Source organism: Myzus persicae, unplaced genomic scaffold (genome assembly GCF_001856785.1).
Source record: "Myzus persicae strain clone G006 unplaced genomic scaffold, MPER_G0061.0, whole genome shotgun sequence".
Lineage (NCBI taxonomy): Eukaryota > Metazoa > Arthropoda > Insecta > Hemiptera > Aphididae > Myzus > Myzus persicae.
The window spans coordinates 71,618-95,396 of record NW_019104025.1 but is presented as its reverse complement, the minus strand read 5'-3'; the positions used below and the strand labels follow the sequence as shown (position 1 = coordinate 95,396).

The 23,779-nt window shown below is 27.5% G+C and overlaps 1 protein-coding gene across 2 annotated transcripts in view; it reads right to left on the bottom strand.

The window, feature by feature from the left end:
- The window catches only part of LOC111037747 (glycine receptor subunit beta-type 4-like), a 145,116-nt gene that overhangs the window by 60,375 nt on the left and 60,962 nt on the right, over window positions 1-23,779 (bottom strand). The window contains exons 1-2 of one of the 2 annotated variants that reach the window (XM_022320488.1): window positions 13,539-13,740; window positions 7,787-7,854 (exon numbers count right to left, since the gene is read on the bottom strand). In XM_022320488.1, coding sequence (XP_022176180.1) covers window positions 7,787-7,789 — 3 coding nt within the window. In that variant the 5' untranslated portion in view covers window positions 7,790-7,854; window positions 13,539-13,740. Of the gene's footprint in view, window positions 1-7,786; window positions 7,855-13,538; window positions 13,741-23,779 lie in introns of those variants that run through there. The other variant, XM_022320487.1, reaches the window with a different exon arrangement.

The window sequence follows — 23,779 nt, the reverse complement described above, 5'->3', positions numbered from 1 at the left end:
GTTCAATTGATTTAATATTTTTAAAATTGTATGCAGTTATAACTAAATAGCAATCATACCATATGAATAAACTAACTTCTCTTGAGTTATTAAAATTAAAAACCATTAAATAACATATTTCAATCCCTCCAATACTTTGTTTAGGTCTTCAGTATAAATAATTTGTACAGGTATTTTTTTTTTTTAATGTGTATGAATGTCTCTATTAGGCTATATGTATACATTTTACAATATTAATAAACTTATGTTTGTTGAAATCATTAATGCCATAAAATAGAATGTATATGTCAGTGTATTAATTTTAATTGAGTTCCCATTGAAAAGAGTTAAGCATGAAAAGGGACTGAACACTGAATACTAGCATACCTAGCTTATAACCAGAAAAAAAATGCCATCGAGCTTAAGCTCTCTCGATTAAATTTTTTATTTACACCTATGCACGGATAAGGATTTAATTTACGATGATGTTTTAAAATTTAAAATAATGTTTATTTTAAAATTACGAATAATAATATTATACCAGTATACCCGAGATCCAATGTTTCAATAAAATCTGTTAATAAGCCCAGTAGAACGTATTCCAAATAAAAGGTTTTCCGTTCTATTGATTCGACGACTGACGTATGCTTATTTTCTAATATTAATTTCTACTATTTATTTTGAATGTATCGGTTATAAGTACTGGGATAGGATTTAATTTAGTATGATAAAATGTTTAAAAAAAAATGTATAGTTAAGTATAAGTATAAGTATAAGTTTAGTTTAATTTAGTTAAGTTTAGTTTTAAAGATATTAAGCTAAGTCACATACTTTATGATAACTTCTTTGGTGCCTATTTATATATCGTTACTTATATAGATATAATAATGAAAAACTTGAATTAATGATACGCCGAAATTATGGCGATAATGTATGATATTTTAGTCTGAGTGGAGGATATCTCGTATTAATTATATAGATTCAAAAGTACTTATTTACCCGATTAAAAAAAAAACAACATATATTCATAGTTAATACGATGGTACCCCTGTACAATTTTTTGTAAAGTGATAAATAAAAAATATTCTTAAAATAATCAATTTTTAGATAGTTATTATATGCATTACACTGTCACAAATATTCATTATGACCTCACTGGTCATCTAGCGACTATCACACATCTAAACGGTATTCAAAATACAATATTTTTTTGTCCATCTTGACACTAACTGGTGACAGTTTACTTGTCATTACAAACGCTCACAAAACACGTTTATCAGCCACGAAAATAAAAAACAAACTTTACGAAAATAAACTTGACTGTCTTATCTTTGCAATGGTTTATAAGTCGTTAACCTACGATTTACAGTTGCTGAGCCATATCAATTCGTTATCGGATGAATATAACCTTGTATACTTTGTGAGTTGTATTAATGATGGGTTTATTTTTTATTTTGCCTCTTGTAACAGGTTATATTATAACTAAACTTTAAATCAGTTAATCCGTGTTTTAATTTGTTGACATAATATTATAATTTATAAATATTGACCCTCAATATTCAATGAATGATATGGTCCAATAATTTTAAATCGTTAAAAATAATTTTTTTACTGATTAACCTGTTACTTTTTGGTAAAGTAATAACAATAAGATTAATTTTTAACAGGTTGCATAATATAATTGTGTGAATATTGAAAAATAAGGTTTTTATAGTAAAAATAATGTATCAATTTCATATTTGTGAATAAATACTCTGTGAACGGATGCGATGAAAATCAAAACCATACTACCTATTTATTAGATGTTTGTAAATATGAATAATATATTACTTTATTCAATTTCGTGTGCATTAGTTTGTTTTGTATACTAAAAATGAAATTGTATCTTTACATTGGCAAACGCATACAATTGTGTTGCCAAAAAAGACAAATGTAAGAAATTGAGTTCAACCCACATCAATAGAAACATTATACTTACATTTATACCTATAATATAATATTAATAAAAAATAGTACGCTATACCTATACACCATATACTACATAGTTTAAACATTATAAAAATTCACAGACTCAATTATTAGAGTTTAGTATATTCACATGTATAATACAGGCTTGTAACTTATAATTCTTAGGTAAGTTAAGTCATATTTTACTACTCAAATATTTTTTCAAATATACTCTACAACGATTCTTTTTAAGAGAGTGCGGTCTTTTTATTAAAGTTTTTTCAATATTATTCAATCGTTTAAGTATGCTATTTCCTATTATAATTGTGTAATTGTATAGTAGATAAGTAAAGTGTTAAATCATAGGTTAATCGCTAATGAAATGTTTGAATGTTTTATAACAATGTCCATAGATTAAAATGAATAATCGATTTAATTTTTAAGATTAAATGGAACGTTTTTGTAGAGTTTAACAACGTTTGTTTTTAATAACAATACATTGATCCATCAAGATATTACGGCTTTCTGATTCTATGTGTTATATAAAATATATAATTATTCATTCGGTCCAATTAGAAACAACTAATAGGTGTGATCATATAATTAATTTATATTGTCCATATTTTAAATCAAATATTTAGAGAACTATTGATACCCGTCTGACGTGTGTTGCTTTTTCTTACCTACTAAAGTCATAATATAGCACCAAATTGTGTGCGCATAATCCATTTTAACCTGTTAATTTTAATATGACAGTGAATTGATTAATTATCAAATTTAAAATTAAGAATAGTATATTGTTCATAATTGGATACAAAATGAAATATACCAAATCAAGCCAACACTGGAATCAAGATAATATTTTTAACTTTCAACTCAATTATATTTAGGTCAATTCACTATTTCCCCCTAGTATTAAAATTCACTCAGATGGATTTTCTAAACGTAAAATGTGTTTTTGCAAAATGGACGCAACTCATGTAAGTATAATGTCTTCTTAATATAATATTTTTAAGGTCTGAGTCATTTTTAATAAATATTATTTTTATTAATAGGTACAAACTAATTTAATACTGCAAAACGAACATACAAATCATAACAAACTAAAAAAAAGTGTGTTTTTAGCAGTAGAGCAATATAACAGTATTACCTAAAAACCGTGTAAAAGTCTAAAGCAAAATATGTAATACAAGCAAAAAAGAAATACTTATTATAAAACAGCCTTCTTTGTGAGAATAATAATGTGATAATAAGAAACAAGTCATTCTTACAATAGCTGTGAATGAAACACAAATACCTATAATAATATGGATAGGTACAACGTAAATATACAATCTAATGGTATCATTAGATGCATAAATTATTTAATTTCATACACATAGCGTCTTTTACAACGCATGATATATTATCATAAAATATGAAATAGAATTTAATTTCTTTAAGTAATTTGTATTGCGATTTGTATTACGAATTTCAATAATATACCTACTCCAATGGGAGATGAAAAAATCTTTGGTATAAACGAAAGTATATATTTATTTAAATACACACCGAGAGTGGATTGTGTAACGGGTAGAGGAGTTTAGGTAAATTAGATTGGTCAGGGCTAGAAAGCGACGAGTATAAATGTGTCGTTTCGTAAAAAGCTTCAGACAGAATTAATTTATTCTATACCAAGCGATGTTAACGTTCGTTGTATAGTGTACACTTAACAATGTTTGAGAACAAAACTATTATACCGTCAATTACCAACCAACTCGTGACAACAACAGAAACATCAAAAACTCATATTTTTATGTTTATGCATAATGTATTTACATATCTAGATGCTTTTAACCATTTAAGAATACCTACTGATTGTAAATGAACTGATATTATCCACACTAAAATTGTGATAAGCTATATAGGTACAAGCTCAGCGATCGGGTGGAATATGCAGCACACCAATTCAATGGTAATTTACATATTCATACATAACAGTAATAAAGTTCTGTTTTGATTAAAAGTAAGTACATTTTTAATTTTGAATGAATTCAATTTAATTAATACTAATTTTTATCTCTATTTTAAAAAATACCGAATTCTATTATGCCTATACGGTTGAATCTATATAAATTATAATTTGTTTTCAATAAATACTTATAATAATGGATTATATTTGATTATAATTATATTATATTATATAAAATTTAAATAGTTAATACACTATAATGTGCACTAATTATGAATAATAACGTGGAGGATAATAGGTCACCTGTACAGCATGAAAACCCATTGTCATTTTTACTATCACTATTTTCTTTTGTATAGACCCACTAGGTAGATATACAAATATATCAAGGAAACTATGTTAGGTTTTATCGTTAATGACGAGAGATAAAACGTAAATTATTTTGGTTAAATCTTAAAACCTCTGTTTTTAAATGGTTTTTGGACGGATGAACAAGAGATGAACCCCCCATTTGGAAACTATCGTCGTAAAGCTGTTTGGCATCCTGGCAGGTGCAGATTAAGTAAATGGTAATCACAACTCCGTGCCCTTTTGAACCCTAAGCACGTACGGTTTGTATAGTCTCGTCATGATTTTCAGTGAAGCAAAAAACTGAAAGGGTATACACGAGTGTGCCTGTGCGTGAGTGAAGAGAAAAACGCAATTCCCTCTGATCATTAGACGTCGTTTGTTTGTGATGACTGTTTACCAATACGATTAACGAAATAGTTGTGTATTTTAAGAACTAAATAAATTGTTGAGGAGAGAGAATGGGCGATGACGAGAATTATGTATATAACTATATAAGCCACATGACCCACATGCTGAAAAGTGTAGCGATCTAAGCTAGGGTATTTAACAACAAATACGTGTCCGGCTGATGGACGTACCCATCAATTATCATTTATCAGCATTACTCGATTGTCGTTAATGACTTCAATCGTAATTCGACGGTGGTACAACTGAAGCAGACTAGCAGGAGGTTTAAGCCAGTATAGGTATTCGTTAAGTGGACTTGATTTAATAATGAATGATTCCTACATTTATTTGTTAGTTACCCTTAAGTAGTTAACCAATGTAATCGATATTGAATCACGTACTTATGTCTTATACCACACAAAGCGATATATAATGTTTGTTTATAATTGAATACGAGGTATTCCTTAAAACATAATGAAAAAAAAATAACAATCGAAGAATATTTAAAAAATTAATGTATACAATATTTTTACATTAAAAAACAATACTAACTATTATGATTAAATTAGGATAAAAATAATAATACAATATATTACTAAACCAATTTATTGATGATTTACTTATTATAACAGTATTAATTTTATTATGAAATTATAATATTAAGCCATATATAGAGTCCATATCCATTATCCATGAATATATAAGTGTATACTAATCATTTAATGAAACATGTATTATAGTAACAAGCATGTCCTTCTCAAAGAATAAATAAAAATTAAAAAAAATAGATTCTATCGTTGTCAGTTTATTTTATTTGTTGTAATAGTTTTTGCCATCGAAAGAAAACATTTCATGCATATTTTTTATGTATCAAGAAAGGATGTTAACTTAATAAATTAAAAAGGTGACAAATATGGTCCACATCATGAGCAAAGTCAAGTACATGAATTTCGGGGCTTAATTAATACAAAATAAGGAGCGATGTGATGCTCAGTGAAGATGAAAATGGTAATATCCGGGATGTGCATTTTTACAATAAGAGAATATTTTATTGGACGTTTTAAGAAAATCCGGATCCTATCAAAGTATTTTAAAGAGCACTTTAATGACATGAAAATTACCCTAAGTTCAACATTTTTTTTCACTGTTAAACTGCGCTTTCTAAAATGTTTTTCATCAGCATTCATTGATGTATATGAATAAACAAAATTAGTAATGATAATAAAAATCGTATAAGAAAATATTTTAAAGGGTATTTAAGTAATTGTTTTGAGAATGAGATAGCCATGCCTGACTCGTAATATTATAGCCATAATTCATACTATCCATAATAAATATGAGTGCCATACGATGGATTTTGGATTTATAGTGGGTAGGTAAAAAGGCATTTTCCGTCGAAGGCCCATAGACATGTGAACATTTTTACTCAACACTTTAATAATAATTATCCGAATTGAATACCAACTTAAAATAACTTTCAATATTATTAGGTATAGGCACACAGTACGTCTTATAAATTTTAAGTATAAAAATTTAGTTTTAGATGATTTTAATATTATAACTTAGTTAGATTACAAGGTTAATAATTTATAAGTCTTATAAACGCCAATATTTTTCCTCCACAAAAAAAATCATCTTTTATTTCTCACTTGACCATAATAATCGATTATCGAAGTATTCATAAATATATTTATGAAGTACAAAACGTTTCAAACATACCTCATTTCATGATTTTCAACGTATTATGTTATTCGCAACTATTATTATTAATTTACATCACAGTGCCAAAATATTATCTATAGCCTATCATAGGTATGTAAATACTAATATTGTGTTTCATTTTAACCTTTTTTGAATAACGTCCAAGACCAACTTCAAAAACCTATTGTATTAAATCACTTTTATGTGAATCATTTACGTAATTAAAAATTCACAAACTTTCATATTTTTACTGTTAAATAGTTTGCGCAATTTGTTTACAATTTTGTTTAGCACATTGCATGACCTATTTTGTATTTCCTTCAACCTATATTTAGGGCAGATATTTTTTTATTTTAATGTACACAACCAAATATATTAGTAACCATTTAAATTACAATATAAACCTACCTAATTTACTGAACAAAATATATTAAATTAATATATTGCACGGTTGAGCGTTGTTAATATCATATATTTAGAAAATAATAGCTAAATAAAATATCAATCATTACCTATTCTATTAATATTTGATTTTCACTACAAATAAGTTTCATACAGCTTATTTAATATAATATAACCAGTTTATTATTCCAAGAAAACTATCAATTATAAACAAAACTATAATATAATGGAGAGCACATTTTTGTAATATTTTTAAATACGAATTGTACTTCTCATAGGTATAATATAATTACTAATAGGTATACTCAAAAAATTATTTGAAAAAATAAATATATATGTAGTCGTATGTAAATAATCATTCGAATAGGTAATATAAATTATAATAGAATTTTAATATAATTATTACAAAATACTCATAATATAATTTTAAAAATTTTATAAAATTCGACTGATATTACATTAAATTACCTATTAACCTAAACAATATCATAATATAATCTTAAGATGTAGGCTTACATCCAATTATCTATTCAATGAACTGCATGCAATACAAGTACTACTATCTATATACATATTGTTTAAACCCTATTGTTAGTTTCATCAGTTTATATTATTAATTCCTTATTGTGCTTGTAAGCTATTACGGTAACAGAAGTATGACAATGATCCAGGGTACACGCATATAGTTTATATCCCATTAGACAAGGTATATGCATATGGTTATGATATAGATATATACATAATTTGATATATGAATGATAGTGGTGTACTTATTATTTATCAACTTTAAAAATGTATTAACTTATTAATTTGAAGTTATAGGTAGATAGAACGAGCTACTTGATACTTGGCTAATTCATTACACATAAATATATGAACATCTAATTTCGTGTTGCATATTTTTATTTTACATTTTAAATGAATTATCGTATTTATGTTAATCGTTTGCTAAATTTGAAAATGTCAAGTATTGTTTTTAATATGTAAATATAAAACATTTTAGCATAGGTAACTACATAGGTAATTACATAGGTGTAGACATTATGAGTTTCAGGAGTAGGTACTCACCATGGTAACCGGGCTAATGGATCCAAAACTCCGAATGTATAACTCGCAATGAACCGTGGTAGCATTATCTGCAAAAAAAAATATACATATACGTATTATATATAATTAATAACATAGCATAAAGATTATTATTATGTTAGTTATAAATATAAATAAATATTTACTCCCTAAAGGAAATAGCTTAAGAAGGATAAACCCAAAACCATAATGTTTATGGACATTTTGTTTTTTTTTTTTTATAACCGGATCACACGATGAAATGCACTTCCGAAATATGGATAAAGATTGATTTACTCCTTTAAACATTATTTCACAATAAATCAACCAAGAAAGTAATCAAGCTCGTTTATATCAATGTTATAATGTAGCACAACCACATTCAAGTCACTTCATGTCGCATGATAATATTGTTTTTCTTTATGTCAATATTTCTAAATTATCATAAAAAAATCATCTTATAGTTCTTTCTCATGCTTTAAGTTTAGTTATGAACGAAGGTAGAAATATTAAGTATGGAGAGAACGCACATCCGAGAATAGACATGAAAAACATTTTTTAAAAAAACCACTTAAAATAATTTCATTTAAAAACTACCTATTCACCCTTTAATTGTTCCATACATTTTTTTCCATACGGTTTAATTTATAGTATAATAATTGTTTATTATTCATGTAAATGAAAACGGAAATTATTTACTATTGTCCAACTACTAAATGAATTATAACATGATTCAATATAAAACACGTATAATATTATGTAAATTGTATAAATTACCTTCATAAATAATTTTTAAACAAGAACAACTTTACGATGTCGTAATAAAATATTTTTGAATTTTTGAATTTATCAAAAACTTATGTCCACACAATCATATTCCATAAAAATATATTTTGTTAAAGGTTGTCATGTAGATTACAGCATAAATGAAAAAACTTAAATAAATACAGTAATTAACGAATCATTGGTTATTGCTTATACGTATCGACATTTTTACTAGAGCAGTAGAGCTTGAATGTGCACGTTTGCTTTTAATGAATATTATTTTGTTATGGGATCATCAGTAAATGAAATAAAATTATTTGCATGTACCACACTCAAATTAATCCTGGTCAAAGTTGTTTTAGAAAAAATGTGTTATTAAACATTTTTTTTAATATATTATATAATCAAGTTATTAAAGTTTATAAAGTTTAAACATAAATATTTAATGGATATTTAAGTCTATAATCTTATATTTGTTTTGGTTGGAGCAATACTATAAAAAAATACAAATATTAAGTTTATTATAAATTATAATTTTATTATGCTTTAGAAGGAACGTTAGACAGCAGAAATTAAACATAAAATATTTTATTAGAAAGTGTAAGATTTAGGTTCTTATTTAGATAGTTCAAATTCTTAATTTTATTTATGTCAAAAACTAAGTTAAGTGTCCCCTTATAAGTTCAGACGATGATAATAATAATAACATTAAAACTTAAAAGAACCGGACTTTGGATGTTAATTCATTTTTAGACTTATAAATAATGACAATGTTGTAAATGGTAAATTAATTTAAAAAAAAAATATACCTATTCTAAAAAAATATAATATTATTACACATTAATTTTGGAGCACTTTTACCCTTTTTGTCAACTGTAATCAATGTCGAATACTACATCACTTTAGAACTTATTCAGTTTTTATTAAAAAATAGTAATACTATTATGAGTTTTCAGAAAAAATGAACATTTACATATAATTTCTAATCAATAAAAGAGTCATATGAAAACATTTAAAACCCCCCTCCCAATTGAGATTTTCGAAAAAGACTTCATTAGGTACGAAATTTTATATTAAAATTTTTTTTTCTACATTCATATATCGATCAAAATCAAAAAAATTATAGAATAATTCTTTACAATATCGACTGGTATGATAAGTTAACCAAAAACAGCCTATACATTTTAAAAATTACACTAAGTTTAAAATTATATTTCCATTACACGAAATGGATCAAATGTTTGCCTATTACAGGAACCTAAAAACGTCTCACACGTTATGATCATAGTTCATAAAATGAATATCCATTTCATGAATAGTTCGATTATGTGGACGTGACAAGTATACCTAAGTTCATACAATGGGTAGTGACAACGCCAAAATGCCTAATAAAGAAGTTGCGAATTGTCCATACGGGAGGGATATGTCGGTAATGTACTGCTAATATTTTGGTGCGTTCAGACGTTATCCACCTCCTTACCAATATAAAATAATATATTATGCACCACATATTCACATGTATGTCGTTTATTCACAACAATCAAACGTCATAATATATTATTTTAGTCAAAATGATGATTGATACAATATTTTTCTTTGTCTCATACAGTAGGTATCCACGTGTTATGGTAATAATACGATATTTTTGAAGCTAGGTATAAAGTTATCGGAATGAGCCACAACCTTGACATAAAGATATTTAGCCTATACTGCCTCTGCATATTATTATGCTCATCCATCATATCCTAACATTATTGAGATCTGTGTTTTCAATATTAATAAACTAAAACTGTTGATATATTTCCTCAATTTTTTTTGTGTACCTAGTACCTACCTATAAATGCTGTTACAGCAATAATAACGAAAGTATTTTGTTTACAATGTTACAGAGATTATAGATGTGACTAAATTGAACAATGAATACTCATTAGGTAAGTACATAATATTTACATTTCTAAGTTGCCTGAACGGTAATAATTCAACTGAGGTAATTTAGATTCAATTTCAACAGAGAAAATCTAATTTTATTACACAGCTTACTAAAACAAAGATTATATGAACTTTTTTTAAAATGTAATACCTAAGAAATGCGTTCAACCTGAAAATAGCCAATGATTGTTCGTTTTTAAAGCAGCCTTGCAAAACACTAGCATAAAAAAATACGTATCCAATACAATTTTTTCAGTTGTACCGATAGTAGCAAGGGAAATCAAAATCTTTATTCTAAATTTAGGTCAAATAAAGTATAGGTACCTGCAAAATCAGAACTTCATGCATAGAAATGCGAGACTCCATGGCAGCCATTGAAAATAATTTATGAGATACATTCATAATGCACGTATGAGAATTTATCGAAAAAATAGAAGATATAGATAATGCTGTATTGAAATTTATTGTATCGGTAATTGAGCTAATACGGTATCATTCCACGAATTTAAGTAAAGTACAAACCCGCCTCGTCGATAAAGGCATGATATATGATATTATACATCTACCTATTGAATAGGTACACCGTGGGTTTTTGGGAGGAGAGGAATATTATGCTGGGTTGTAAATTAAAATAGTATGTTATGGATGAGCATAAAAAAAAATTATACACAGCTATAATATAAGCACGCGTGTTGGAATAATAAATAAGAGTAATCAACGAGGAGTAGACGTTTGAAAATTCGAGTTAACCGTATTATAAAATGTATAAGTCAATAACAGTATACATTGAATCTCCTAAGACCTGCAGTATAAAGTATACGGTATAAATATTGTGTTTACTGAGAGAAGAACGCAGACTACTTTCTTACCGCAATACCGCATTGCCAAATAATGTATGAAACAATATATTATGTTAAAATCCGAACGTTTGGATGTTGTTTGTTTTCGTCGAATTTAACATAATAATATCAAAAGGTCGAGATAAGTATTTTATACACATATGATATACATACTGTGTACAAGTATTAAGTACCTCAGTAATATTAAACGTGAAACGTGACAATGAGTGTTTGATAATCCTTACACGCAATATTGTGCACGTCATAAACGACAAATACGACGAACCACGTAGTAGGTACATAATGGTTAACAGCGCCTGCGAATCAAAATCATATCGTCGGCCAACGCGTTGTTTACTCGAACAAGACAGCTCGAAGTATATTGTCAACTCACGCCTCGATATTTACTCGGCAGCGTAGGTGGTACATATACTATTGTTTTCGAAAATATTTTTTGCAGTCAAACCGTTATTACGTCCTCTCAAATCAGTTGGCGCAGCGAATCGTTCGTTGAACATCAAATTCAGATATGGGTAATACCCTGGTAATATCGATACTATTAATATTTTTTATAATAGGTACATAGCCTTAAAGCAATTCAGATGTACATTGCCAGTCGAAAATTGTTTTTTAATATATATTTCTGCCGAGGCCGACCATAAAAAGGGGTAGAAATATGGTGATTGCTACGATTGTCCCGGGACTTAGCAGGCAGAACTTTTAATATTGAATTAAACGTAATAAATTGAATAATATATTTTATTTCACACTGCGCTAATAAATTTGTCATTGATCTTAATATACATTTATTATAAAAATATCGATATAGTGTACAAAATATGGTAAGTTATAGTTACCTACTAAAAATTCACCGTGTAGATGGGTAGGTACATTTTGAATTCATTAAATAAAGCACTAGATGCTCTTTGTGTATGGGGATATATAGGTTTGGTATACATTTGTAAGCTTTGTATTAATACATTACAATTATTGTTTAGACGACATTTTAGTTAAATATGTTTTAAACAAAATATAATTTATGTTCTAACGACAATGAAACTATTGAAACTTGCTTCAATATTGATGTCCCCGAATGGCGTTGACATATACTATTATAATATTATGAAAGCCATCTACGGCTTTAGTGTATTCTGGAGTCTAAACTATACAAATAAGCACGAGGGAAGAGGTGGAATATAAAAATCGTCCGATAGTTATTAATTATTACTATTTTGTCTTTAAAGCTATTAGCTACGAAGCAGCTGCAGTAAATAAAATATATTGTGTACTTACCGAGGGCAACACAATTCTAAATATGGGGCAATGATAACGTATTCGGCTGGGGACTAATAATTCAATTCGAACCTATGCGCAGACAAATATTCTAATCGTCTAATGGCCGGTATCCGTAGTGCCGCGCAATGAGAGCACATTATAATATTGTATTATTATTTTATAGTGCACATTCGTATCGTGAGAATTTCGTTAAATTTACCCAAATCACCTATATATGTATAATAATTATGGTCACACAGTATCGTGCTCTTCTATTTTCGACGGTACAAATAATTAAAAATATTATAAATTATAATTACGTACTATTGTGCGTTCATACTAACTATATTATCATAGATATCGTATTACATCGTTCCATTTGGGACGTAGATAATATATTATAAGAATATTAATATACACAGTAAACAATAAACTAACGTTTCGAACTCGGACCGATTGACTGGTGGACGGTTATTGTGGTATGTCACGGAAATCATGAAGACCGTCGGAAATTACTTTTATTAATAAGATAGAATATTATTAAAGTATAAATAGGTTGGAGACTACTACTGAATAGAATCGCTTTGACAGCGATAGGTTTTGCGATTATATCTCCATAATATTTATTTCAGGGTGGAAGGACTATAATAGGAATTTCGGTTCACCACTATTTGAAAACTAAATCATTTTTACTACATTATAAATTATATTCTTAAAGTAGTATAAACCAGCTCTTTTCATTGTAATAAACCAGATGTATCCTCACAATAAAATATTACTAGTTATTTAAATGATCCTAGATACAACATTGGGCCCTAACCGAAATTTAACGCTCAAATGAATTGACTCAGTGTACTCAAAACATCCACACAGTTGTATGTGTGAACTCAGTCATGCACACACATAAATGAATACCTTAATCATAAAAATATAGGTAATGAACTTACTCTTGACTTGAATCACTTGACTGTGTCTGTGTAGTGTATAATAGGGTAATTTTACTTTTTTACAAGAGGCTGCCCATAGTCATATATTTTGCACGATCACTGTCACTCATATTGTATTTTTACTGTAGAAAAAAAATTAGAAAAAGTCAAACGCGCAGGAAAATCAAAATAGTTTACCCACGACAATGCAACTGCCAGCTGGTAGTGCTACGCTACCTACAATAATTATTATTACTCTCAAATATTGTCATTGCAAGCTTTATACCACAGTGCCGGTGTTTTGGTAGCCGTGTAAACGGGATAAAAATGCTTGCGCGTCTAGCGCGAGTTTTACTTTGTGTTAACAATAATTGTGATTGGACGTTACTTTGTTGGTATCACGCGTAATAACCAAGTTGCAACCGAATATACCAAGAATTAGCTCAACTTTTAAACCAATTTAGTTACCAGTTGTAACCATAGTTACCACGACCTCGTACACACGACGTGGCAGGCTGAATGCAGCTTTATTAGTTTGAAATAAAAATAAAACACAAGCTACGTGTTCCGAAATGAACAAAAAATACTACATATTACGCTATAGGTTTACCAACTCAGCGCTTTGCATGGAAGATAAAAACATAGATAGAACATATATATTTCTACGATGGATAACAAAGGTCGCACGCAATAATACGATAATTTTTTCTTTACAACACTGGTCGGAGTGGTAATAGAGTCGCCACACCAACTACAGCTGTTGCCGGTCTCGCCTACCGCATTAGATGTTTCAATAGATTTTTGCTATTTTTATTTCCATGTTTAACGAATTTTGAATTGCTTTCAAAAATATAATTTGTCAATCGAAGCGAGATTCGGATTCGGTAAGTACCTATTTTTTTAAACGGTGGTGGAACAAAGGTATTTTTTATCATCTTAAAGAATAGTTTATCGTAGCATTATATTATGTAATATTATAATATTATAACAATTTAACGGTTATAACGATAGTCCGTTTTGTGCGATTATAAAATACAAATCAACTGGGAACTTTATAGTACAATATATAGAGCCTTAGTGCTAGTTCGATTCAATTTAAACCCAATACTAAACAGAAAATAAAATCGTGAAACAAATATAAGAAACTGCATAAGATCAAAAAAAATATTTTAGCAAATAGGATGTCCACTGCAAAGTAGAATTATATCCATTTTTAGTATTATTTTTTCGGTGAATTATTTTTTTAATTATAATTTGTTTAAAAACTTTAAGTGTCTTCATAATATACATACTACACCTAAAAAATAACTAGGGAACGTTTGTAGGTACCTACACATGAAGTCATAAAGGTATTTAACCTTGTAATTTCCGTCCATATATTTTTATAATTTCAAAACTTATATGGAGTATGGAAAATGCGTTGTAATTAGATTGCTATGACGAAAAATCTTTTATATATTCTTTTTGACAGCAAACCAAACTAAAAGATTATTAGGTTATTAAGATGGGTGATGAAACTTTGTCAAGTGGATTATTTTTAAGTAATACGATTATACTTTTGAAAACTGATTCGGATTTGTTATTATGTCTACTTGAAATCGATCAGGCTACTTTTTCAAATTTCGTTCCCCGATTCCTGTAAATTTGGTTTGAATATTTAAAATGTATGGAATTTACTCGGAATGAAACATGGCTGGTGTATTGACGTACTGACGTACTGTAGTATTAATTTATTGAAGAATTCTTCTTCTTTATTTGAGAATAAATCTTCTGAATGTGAAGAATCGTATAACCAAGTGATTCGAGTTGGCTATTAGGTTATTTGGAATTTAGGGTAGGAAATTAATTAGTCGATACGGATAATTGTTATTGGTCAGTTCTGTATACGATAACATTGTACTCTAGAGTGTTTCTCTAGGCTCAAGACTGAGGTAGAACAAGACTTACATTAATTGCGAATGAACTATTATACGTATTAATTTGTGTAGATTTTATTTGGTATTAGAGGTTTGCATTAGACAAAATTAATGGTTTGTCAATGTTTTAATTCATTTTCAACCGAATAACACTAACTTATTCCTGTTTTCGTGATAAATAATTATGTTCATTCCGATTCCTGTCTAAAACTTGTATTCCAAAAAAATTAGGGATTTTATAGTTGATATATTCTTTATTCAAAACTCATCTGTTTTAAAAACTGAAGAATTAGAGTTATTATAGTATGATATCCATACGTGTAACGTAAGACTGACACTTAACAGTGACCCGTATGTTTAAATGTATAATTTACAGCAACGTCCAACAGGAGTTGGGAATTGACGTAAATGATAAAAAAATACCCGATTTTACAACATTAACCATTATGTATCGCCATTTACGTAAATTACCGGTCATTTACGTAAATTTGTATTGTACAAGATAATTTTCGACATTGGCCGGGCTTTAACGTAAATATCAAAATTGTCGTCATTGGCCGTAAAATATACATAATTATTTATTAAAAGTATACCTAAATGAAAATAAAATGATAATACACCCAACCATGACACCTAGTATCCAAATATTACAAATGCCCAACTACCTATATCCACATAAACAAACATAAAATGCGTTTATTTTATTATTTTTAGTTAAAATAGTTAAAAACATGCAGATTATTTAAAAAAAAATAATTAGTTAAGTCTTATTGATAAAATACTTTGACTTTTTTTCTGTATCACATAGTCTATACATCATATTATAATATCATGTATGATATACAATTATAAGTACAATATAATGTGAGATTGTTATTTTCTAATTCCATTTATATATTTGTATATCGTTAGTTGTTAATTGGTTTTTTTAAATATTATTCATGATTTTATATATTTTTTGCTATATAAGTACTATAATATTTACAAAAACTACAAATAAAATATACATGAATACATGTGGATATGTATATATGCATCACAAATTTGTTTTAGTTACATAGGTAAATTTGTTTATGTCTTTGTTTATTTTTAATTTGGTTTTGTTTAAATAACATCATTATTATGCTGTTATTTGAGTTATTTCCAACATAATACATACAAATATAAATCAGGTATGGTGCTCGTATTATATACATAATTAGTATAGTACTTGACTACGAGGAGTACCCTAAACAATTTTATTTATCATTATGAAATAAATCTCAGATATTCAAATTTGATTATTCAAATTTTCATGAAAATAATTAACTTTTAAATTGGAAATCGTGTTTTTAAAGCTATTTAATAAAATTATGGTTGAAGGATTTTTCGTGATATTACGTTCAGTTACCTAACCAACAACCAACGTAATAAATTAGACAATTAAAAAATGTAAAAAGTAATGATTTGTAAATTTATAATAGAAAATAATAAATTTAATCTCTTTAATAATATTGTTAGATACGACACTGCTGTTTTTTGTATTTTGACTATTTTAGATTTTGAGCTGAGTGATGAATGTATAGATTTTACAATGATGTGTGTTTTTTTTTCATTTTTAATTTGGTGACTTTCATCACGGTTTTTGGCAGTAAAAGTACTTAAATTTGCTTCAACAGCAACTTTTCTGGTCGAAATATGAATCTAGTTGATGCGTTCGGGAGAGGTAAAAATTTAAAATTCCCAATACTTTTCAAATGTGAAAAGGAAAAACAAACAAAAAATTAAGGGAAAACGGGAATTTTTTAGGAAAACCAGTTTTCGAAAAAATTGATTTTGGTTTTTAGTGTAACTCTAGACCGTAGATACATGGCATTTTCACTGAATGTTTGTGTTTGCTTTTTTTACACACCATATAGTTTTCAAAATATTTTGACTCGTATTGAATTATTTATACGCATATGCAATTTTCAATTATTATTTGTTTTTTTTACTTGAAAATAAAATACAAGATTCCTCGTAAGTTGTCGTTTGTAGAAATTAAAAAACAAATTGAGAGTAAATCCACAATATATTTTTATGTGAGTTTGAATTCAGAATTTTGACAAAATTTGAAAAAATCGCGGAAATTAGCAAATTATTTTGAGTTACAATATTTTCTTTTTATGTTTAAGATTTAAAATTTAATACAAAATTCCATATAAGTTCGTCTACCTTTATCAAAAAAAAAAAAAAATTATATATTAATATACCTAAACAAAAACGATTTTGGTCGTTTTGTTGTAATCCGGTTCCAAAACAGTCCGATTTTACATAAGTATAAGTATTTAATATTTTTTCAGCATCAATGATAATTTAAGAATAATATTATGAATTATGTTAATTTAACTTACCACCTACCTTATTAATAGTAAGTAAGTAATAAAAATATAAAATATACTATACTGGCCTACTGTCTCTGCTCAGGATCGTTTTTCGTATACAATAATATTATATCATCGATTCAAATTTAATACCATCCATTACAGCGACTTTCTAGTCACCCAATGTACACCTGAGCGACATCCACTCACCTGCTTTTTTTGTATTTATTATTCTATTTTATTTGTCCAACTATTATTTAAACATGGAAATAATAAGATGTATACCAATTTATGGTTTTAATATTTTTCATATTGATAAAATAAATATTACAATGAAAGTATAATATGAATAGGTTACTGATATAAATATGTAACGACATTTAGTCAATAGTTACTTATGAATAAATATTATACTTACCTGTATACATTATACCATAATATGTATATTATACATTGATAAAATTAAATCAATGGCTAAATTATTAATTATACAAACCATGAGGTTGAAATAGATAATAGATAACATAATATACTGCTTTTTTAAAGGGAATTTTACTCTTTTTCGAATTCATATAATATAAACGTGGCTCGGGATATATTCTTAAATAACGTATTATAATGGTATTTTAAGTGTATATTATAATATACGCTACATTCGTTTGATAAATCTAAATTTTCATCACTATTGGTTATGCATACAAGCTGATTGAAACATTATATTGTTATACATTATTAAGTTAAAGAACAAAACTAATAAATGATCTGTACTGTTGAACAATATTGTTGATTTAAAAGAAAAAAAATGTATAGAAAGTATGGTTATATTCCAAAAAAAAAATATCATCAGGTATATTATTATGATATCTAAAAAGTTGATACTTGACAACTACAGTGCGATCTAACTTAAAGCACAAGTTCTATTTTGGAAATAACGTACGGTAAAAATGTTCAAAATTATACACGTTTACATTCCGAAAATAATACTCGATTACATCTACAAGTGGGTGGGATGCATGGTATGACCGCGTGTACGAAATCAACAACGACAGCTGTGGTGGCAAGAGCTGTCCGAGTGTATTATAATCTTCTATATTTTGATTTCCGGTCTGTTTCATATGCGGCGTTACATGATGATTTCATATGCGCGCTTTCTTTTACTTAGTACATAAAACTCATGAGTCGACGATTTCCTCTGGGAAATATAGCCGTAGACCTTTCTCAACGTCGCACCCCCTCCCCCCAAATTACGATCGCATCATTACGTCTTCTGCCATTGCTGCCTCTCATTATTTCGGAAAACGGGTAGATAGAACATATTACGTATATTATAACATAACGTATTATGATTACATATTATTATTGTACAAGTGTGTCTATATATTATGCGAGCTAGTGTTCGTACAACCAACTTTTACGTTTAGAGGGTATAATTTCAAAAAATGCGTCATTTTCAGAGGGCGGGAAGGTGGACATTTGACACGTATTCTCGGGCATGACGAAGAGTTGTTTGTCAGTGAGATCGGTTCAAAATAACTATCGGCGTTTAATTAACATTCTTGTATAATGTATAATATGTTCTTGTATATTCATTTTTGTAGCTTATTTTTTTTTTCTATTGTGATTAATCCTTTGTATTTTCAATCGTTTGATTGGTTTGCTTCCCTGTTATAATTAATTACTATTATAATACACTTAGTTGTATATTGTCTATAATATTGTTGTCGTAATTTGTATTATTTTAATTTATTACTTTTAACTACACATAAATTATACATTGCTATACCTATAGTTTTTTACATTTTAATAGTTTGGATAACGATGTATCGAGTGTTTGAATATTGTATTATGTTATTATTTTTATGTAACAGTTATATATTTTTAGGCGATGTAGGATGAGTAGTAACTCCTTAAGACAGAGACAACAAGTTAACAGAGTAATTGGATTATTTTTTTTTTTAAAGGGCTGGTAATCATTTTGCCCCACTTGTTCTAAAACGAGGCCACTGAATTCCGGAAATAATAATAGTAATAATAATAAAAATAATAACAATAATAATAATAATAATAACAATAACAGATACAGACGCGTAAAATAAACGAGTATAATATTATAATAGATACCTTGCATGGTTACGAGTATAAATTATTTACGACACGGTAACAAATATTCGCGCATAGCGGTAAATAGGTAATATGTATACATGGCCAAAGGTTACGTGACATATTACTATATTATTATGTGCGTAAACGTGTTCGTGTAGCCCTGTTGGCCATGTGAAATGGACGTGGGTCCTTATATGTTAACGTCAAAATCACGTGCATTACCGGAATAGGTGTAGACGGGTATGCTATTTCCTGCTAGTGACATTTTCTCCCGGAATAACACAATGATAGTTTATTCTTATGAGAAATCTATAGTAATTTTTCAACAAGATACGTTTGAAATAGCATTTTATATTAATACGGTGCAGTATTAAAACGCAACTCGACCTTCGGTAGTAAAAGAGAGAATACAAATACTGTTAACTACCTACTCATTCGAAATTCGATTTTCATGTACCGAAATACTCCGAAAAATGTTCTGCTTCGTAACCCGTGTATATTGTGTATTATGTGGTCATTGAATGTTGTTTTTCAATGACATCACAATACCCTTGTAAAAAAAAAAAATGTTTAAAAAAAATTTATCTGGTTAATTATCATAGTAAGGTTAATTTTGTATTAAACATAGATAAACATAGATAACTATCATTTATCTATATCGTAAAAGAATCATTAACTTTAATTTTAAATGACCAAACTATTGTTGATGATAAAAGTTTTATGATATTTGAATATTATATCCAAGTTTTATTTTACATTATTTTAGGGGTGTCTTTTTTAGGGTTTTAAAAATAAACAATATGAAATGGCTTCTTCTTTTTTTAGTAGCAATATTAACGTTAAACAGATGACTAACTTATAAATTATAATTTATAACATAGTCGTTTAGTCTTTTTTATCGGATCATTTACCAACATTTTGGCGGTACATATCCTTGAATTTTCTTAAAAACAATATTTTACGAATGTCCACGATTTTGTCAACTAAGTTTGTAGTTGCAATATTCGTTGGCTATTAATGATTATATAATAAAATATATTGGTTTATTTTATTTATGTTTCTTTTACATTATTGTAGGTACTATTACATACAATACAATACGATTTATTACACTCTGAGGACTGAGGGTATTAATTCCGAGTTAAATCCATACAATTACTATGAAATAGTAAGATTAAACATTAAGATAATAAGATTATACATTTCAATGTGCATTTATAAATGGTCTGTGTAAATATTGTGTTGTAGTATTAATTGGAATTTATAACTCATATTATAAATACCTAATTATGTTTAATTTTCAATATGTTTGATATTTGATCCAAGAGACATCCTTGCAGATTTTATAGCTATTTAAATGTTTTTTTTCCGGAAATGTTCACTTTTTAGACATTAACAGTCAGTAGTTTAAAATAATTTTGTTACATTTTTATAGATTTTAATTGATTACTATAATTATGAACCACTTAATTATAATAGTTTAATTCCTAGATATGATTTTTTTAAATTCTATACCTATTTAATTAAGAACCTAAGTAGTAAGTAGGTAACACATTTTAAAAACTTTATCACAAATTAATTAAAGAAATGGGTTAAAAATTGTTTAGGGTCAATTAACTTTTTTTGGATGGAGAGGATAACTAGATACTTGACTCAAATACAAGAAGGAAACAACTAACAAATTATTTTATGGTAATCGAATCATTTTTTGAAGCCAACTCCACACAAGTGGTTTTTGTTCTTGAATAATTAAAAATATTCTAACAAAAAATTGAATATGAATATAAATAATAATAATAATGTAGAAGTTATGAAAACAAGTAGATATTACCTGGATATAGTAATAACTTAATTATTTAGACTTACAACTTGAATAAAATACGTCATTTCTTAAAACGTAATAAATGTAAGAATATTTTCGTTATGTGAATATAATACTAAAAACTACCTACTTATTATATTAACTTAATCGTTAAATATTGCAAAACTATTATTGTAGTCGGATAAACAAGAAATGCCACATCATTGATCTTTATTAGCGAGACTTCGTGATATTTTATTTTGGTAATCAGTAATTACTAATATGTTATATGCCGTACAGCCATTTGAACATAAGAGTGAGGATGGGGGAGCAGGGTATGCTCTTGCTGTCCCTGCACGGCATGGACTCTTTGAATTGACTTCCAAGGGCCGAATAGGCTCGAGCTAGGCATCTTAAAATGCTGAGTAAAAAATTAGTCGGTTATCCAAAAAGTGCATTGAATTACCAAGTTAATCTTTTCTGGCTTTAAATAGATCGATCTTTAACACAGACTACTGTATATTACTATTATTATTTTTTTTTAATTAAAAATACGCTTCAAACATCACAGTTAGTTATTGGCGTTTCTAAAGAAGTACATTAAGCACATTACATTTTATAATTTTTAAACAGTATATTATTATTAATATTTACATTTATTAAAATATATTTATGTGACGTAAATATGATATAATTGATCATGAACTTAAATAACTAGGATTGCTGGTGTCCAATCATAACGATACAATACACAGATACTATAGAACATAATAATATTCATGTCATTACTACCGTCCCCTCAATCTATGGCAGTAATGGCTTTATATTCGATTTGTCGCGTTGGCTTGCTGTTGTGATTGCATACTCTCGTATAATATTACGTCACGTTGTTTTGTTATTTGAATGTTAACGGACAACGTTTAATAAATCAAAGTATTTTGTTTTTGAAATTATTAATTTAAAAAAATGTAAGGATTGTGCAGAAAAAGTCCAAGCAAATGAAAGTGTAGGTATTAGTTCGAAAAAAATGTGTTTATAGAATTTAGATGTGCATAATTATGTTATTTTGGATACATTCATTATACATCTATTATTGTATTATCGCGTTTAACTATTTAATGGGAAGATGTAATATTATAGTCTATAGACAAGATGTCAACAAAGGTCAAAGTTTAAATTTGGTCTTTATTGAGTTAAAATTTAAAAATGTTAACTATAAATGGTTTGAAAAAAATAGGCTGGTAAAAATATTCACTGCCCTCGACCGAAACCCTGCACACTCCTAAGTATTGGAAACTGTAAAATGTAGGTAATTCTTTGTTTGTAAATTGTATGGATTGATGTTTGATCAAATTATATATTATTGTGTATAATGACTGCTTTCATTGCGCTCAAATTACCGAATTGAAAAATTGACAAAAAATACTTGTGGAAATGAGTTTTATGAAACTGTGTATTGAAATGGCCATCGAATCAATACACCTGCCAAATTTTGATATGCTTCGATACATTTTTAGTGAACGCAATAAAAAAAAAAAGAAGAAAAATAGGTACTTACAAAAATAGCACGCAAACAACGTTTAATTGAAACGACTGAAACGTTTTAATTCAAACTAGTAATTACAATATTGAACGTCAATAAATTACAGCTCATGTGTAAAAAATATATTATATTTTTTTATCGCCGATTGATGCTTATTAATCAAACTGGCGATAATAATTGCACACACGATGTTAATTTTACTGCCATATAAATACAATAATACGAATTCTATACCATAAAGCAATTCAATAAATTCATTTTCATACCTTTACATTGACACATTTAGACATTCCAACAAGTCAAAAACTTTTATACAACTACGTATTAAATAGTATTTTAATATTAAAAATGAAAAATATGAGTTAAATTATATTGAAATATGATTTGGAATGAAAATGCAATCATAATGATTGTATCATTAAATTATTCAATTAAAATTATATAATAAATCATGTTTTTTTTTGTCTGTTAACATATATTATTTCAATGTAACAGATTTAATGTAATTCAGAATTGTCCAAATTTATTTAGAATTCATCATGTATTAATTATCGCAG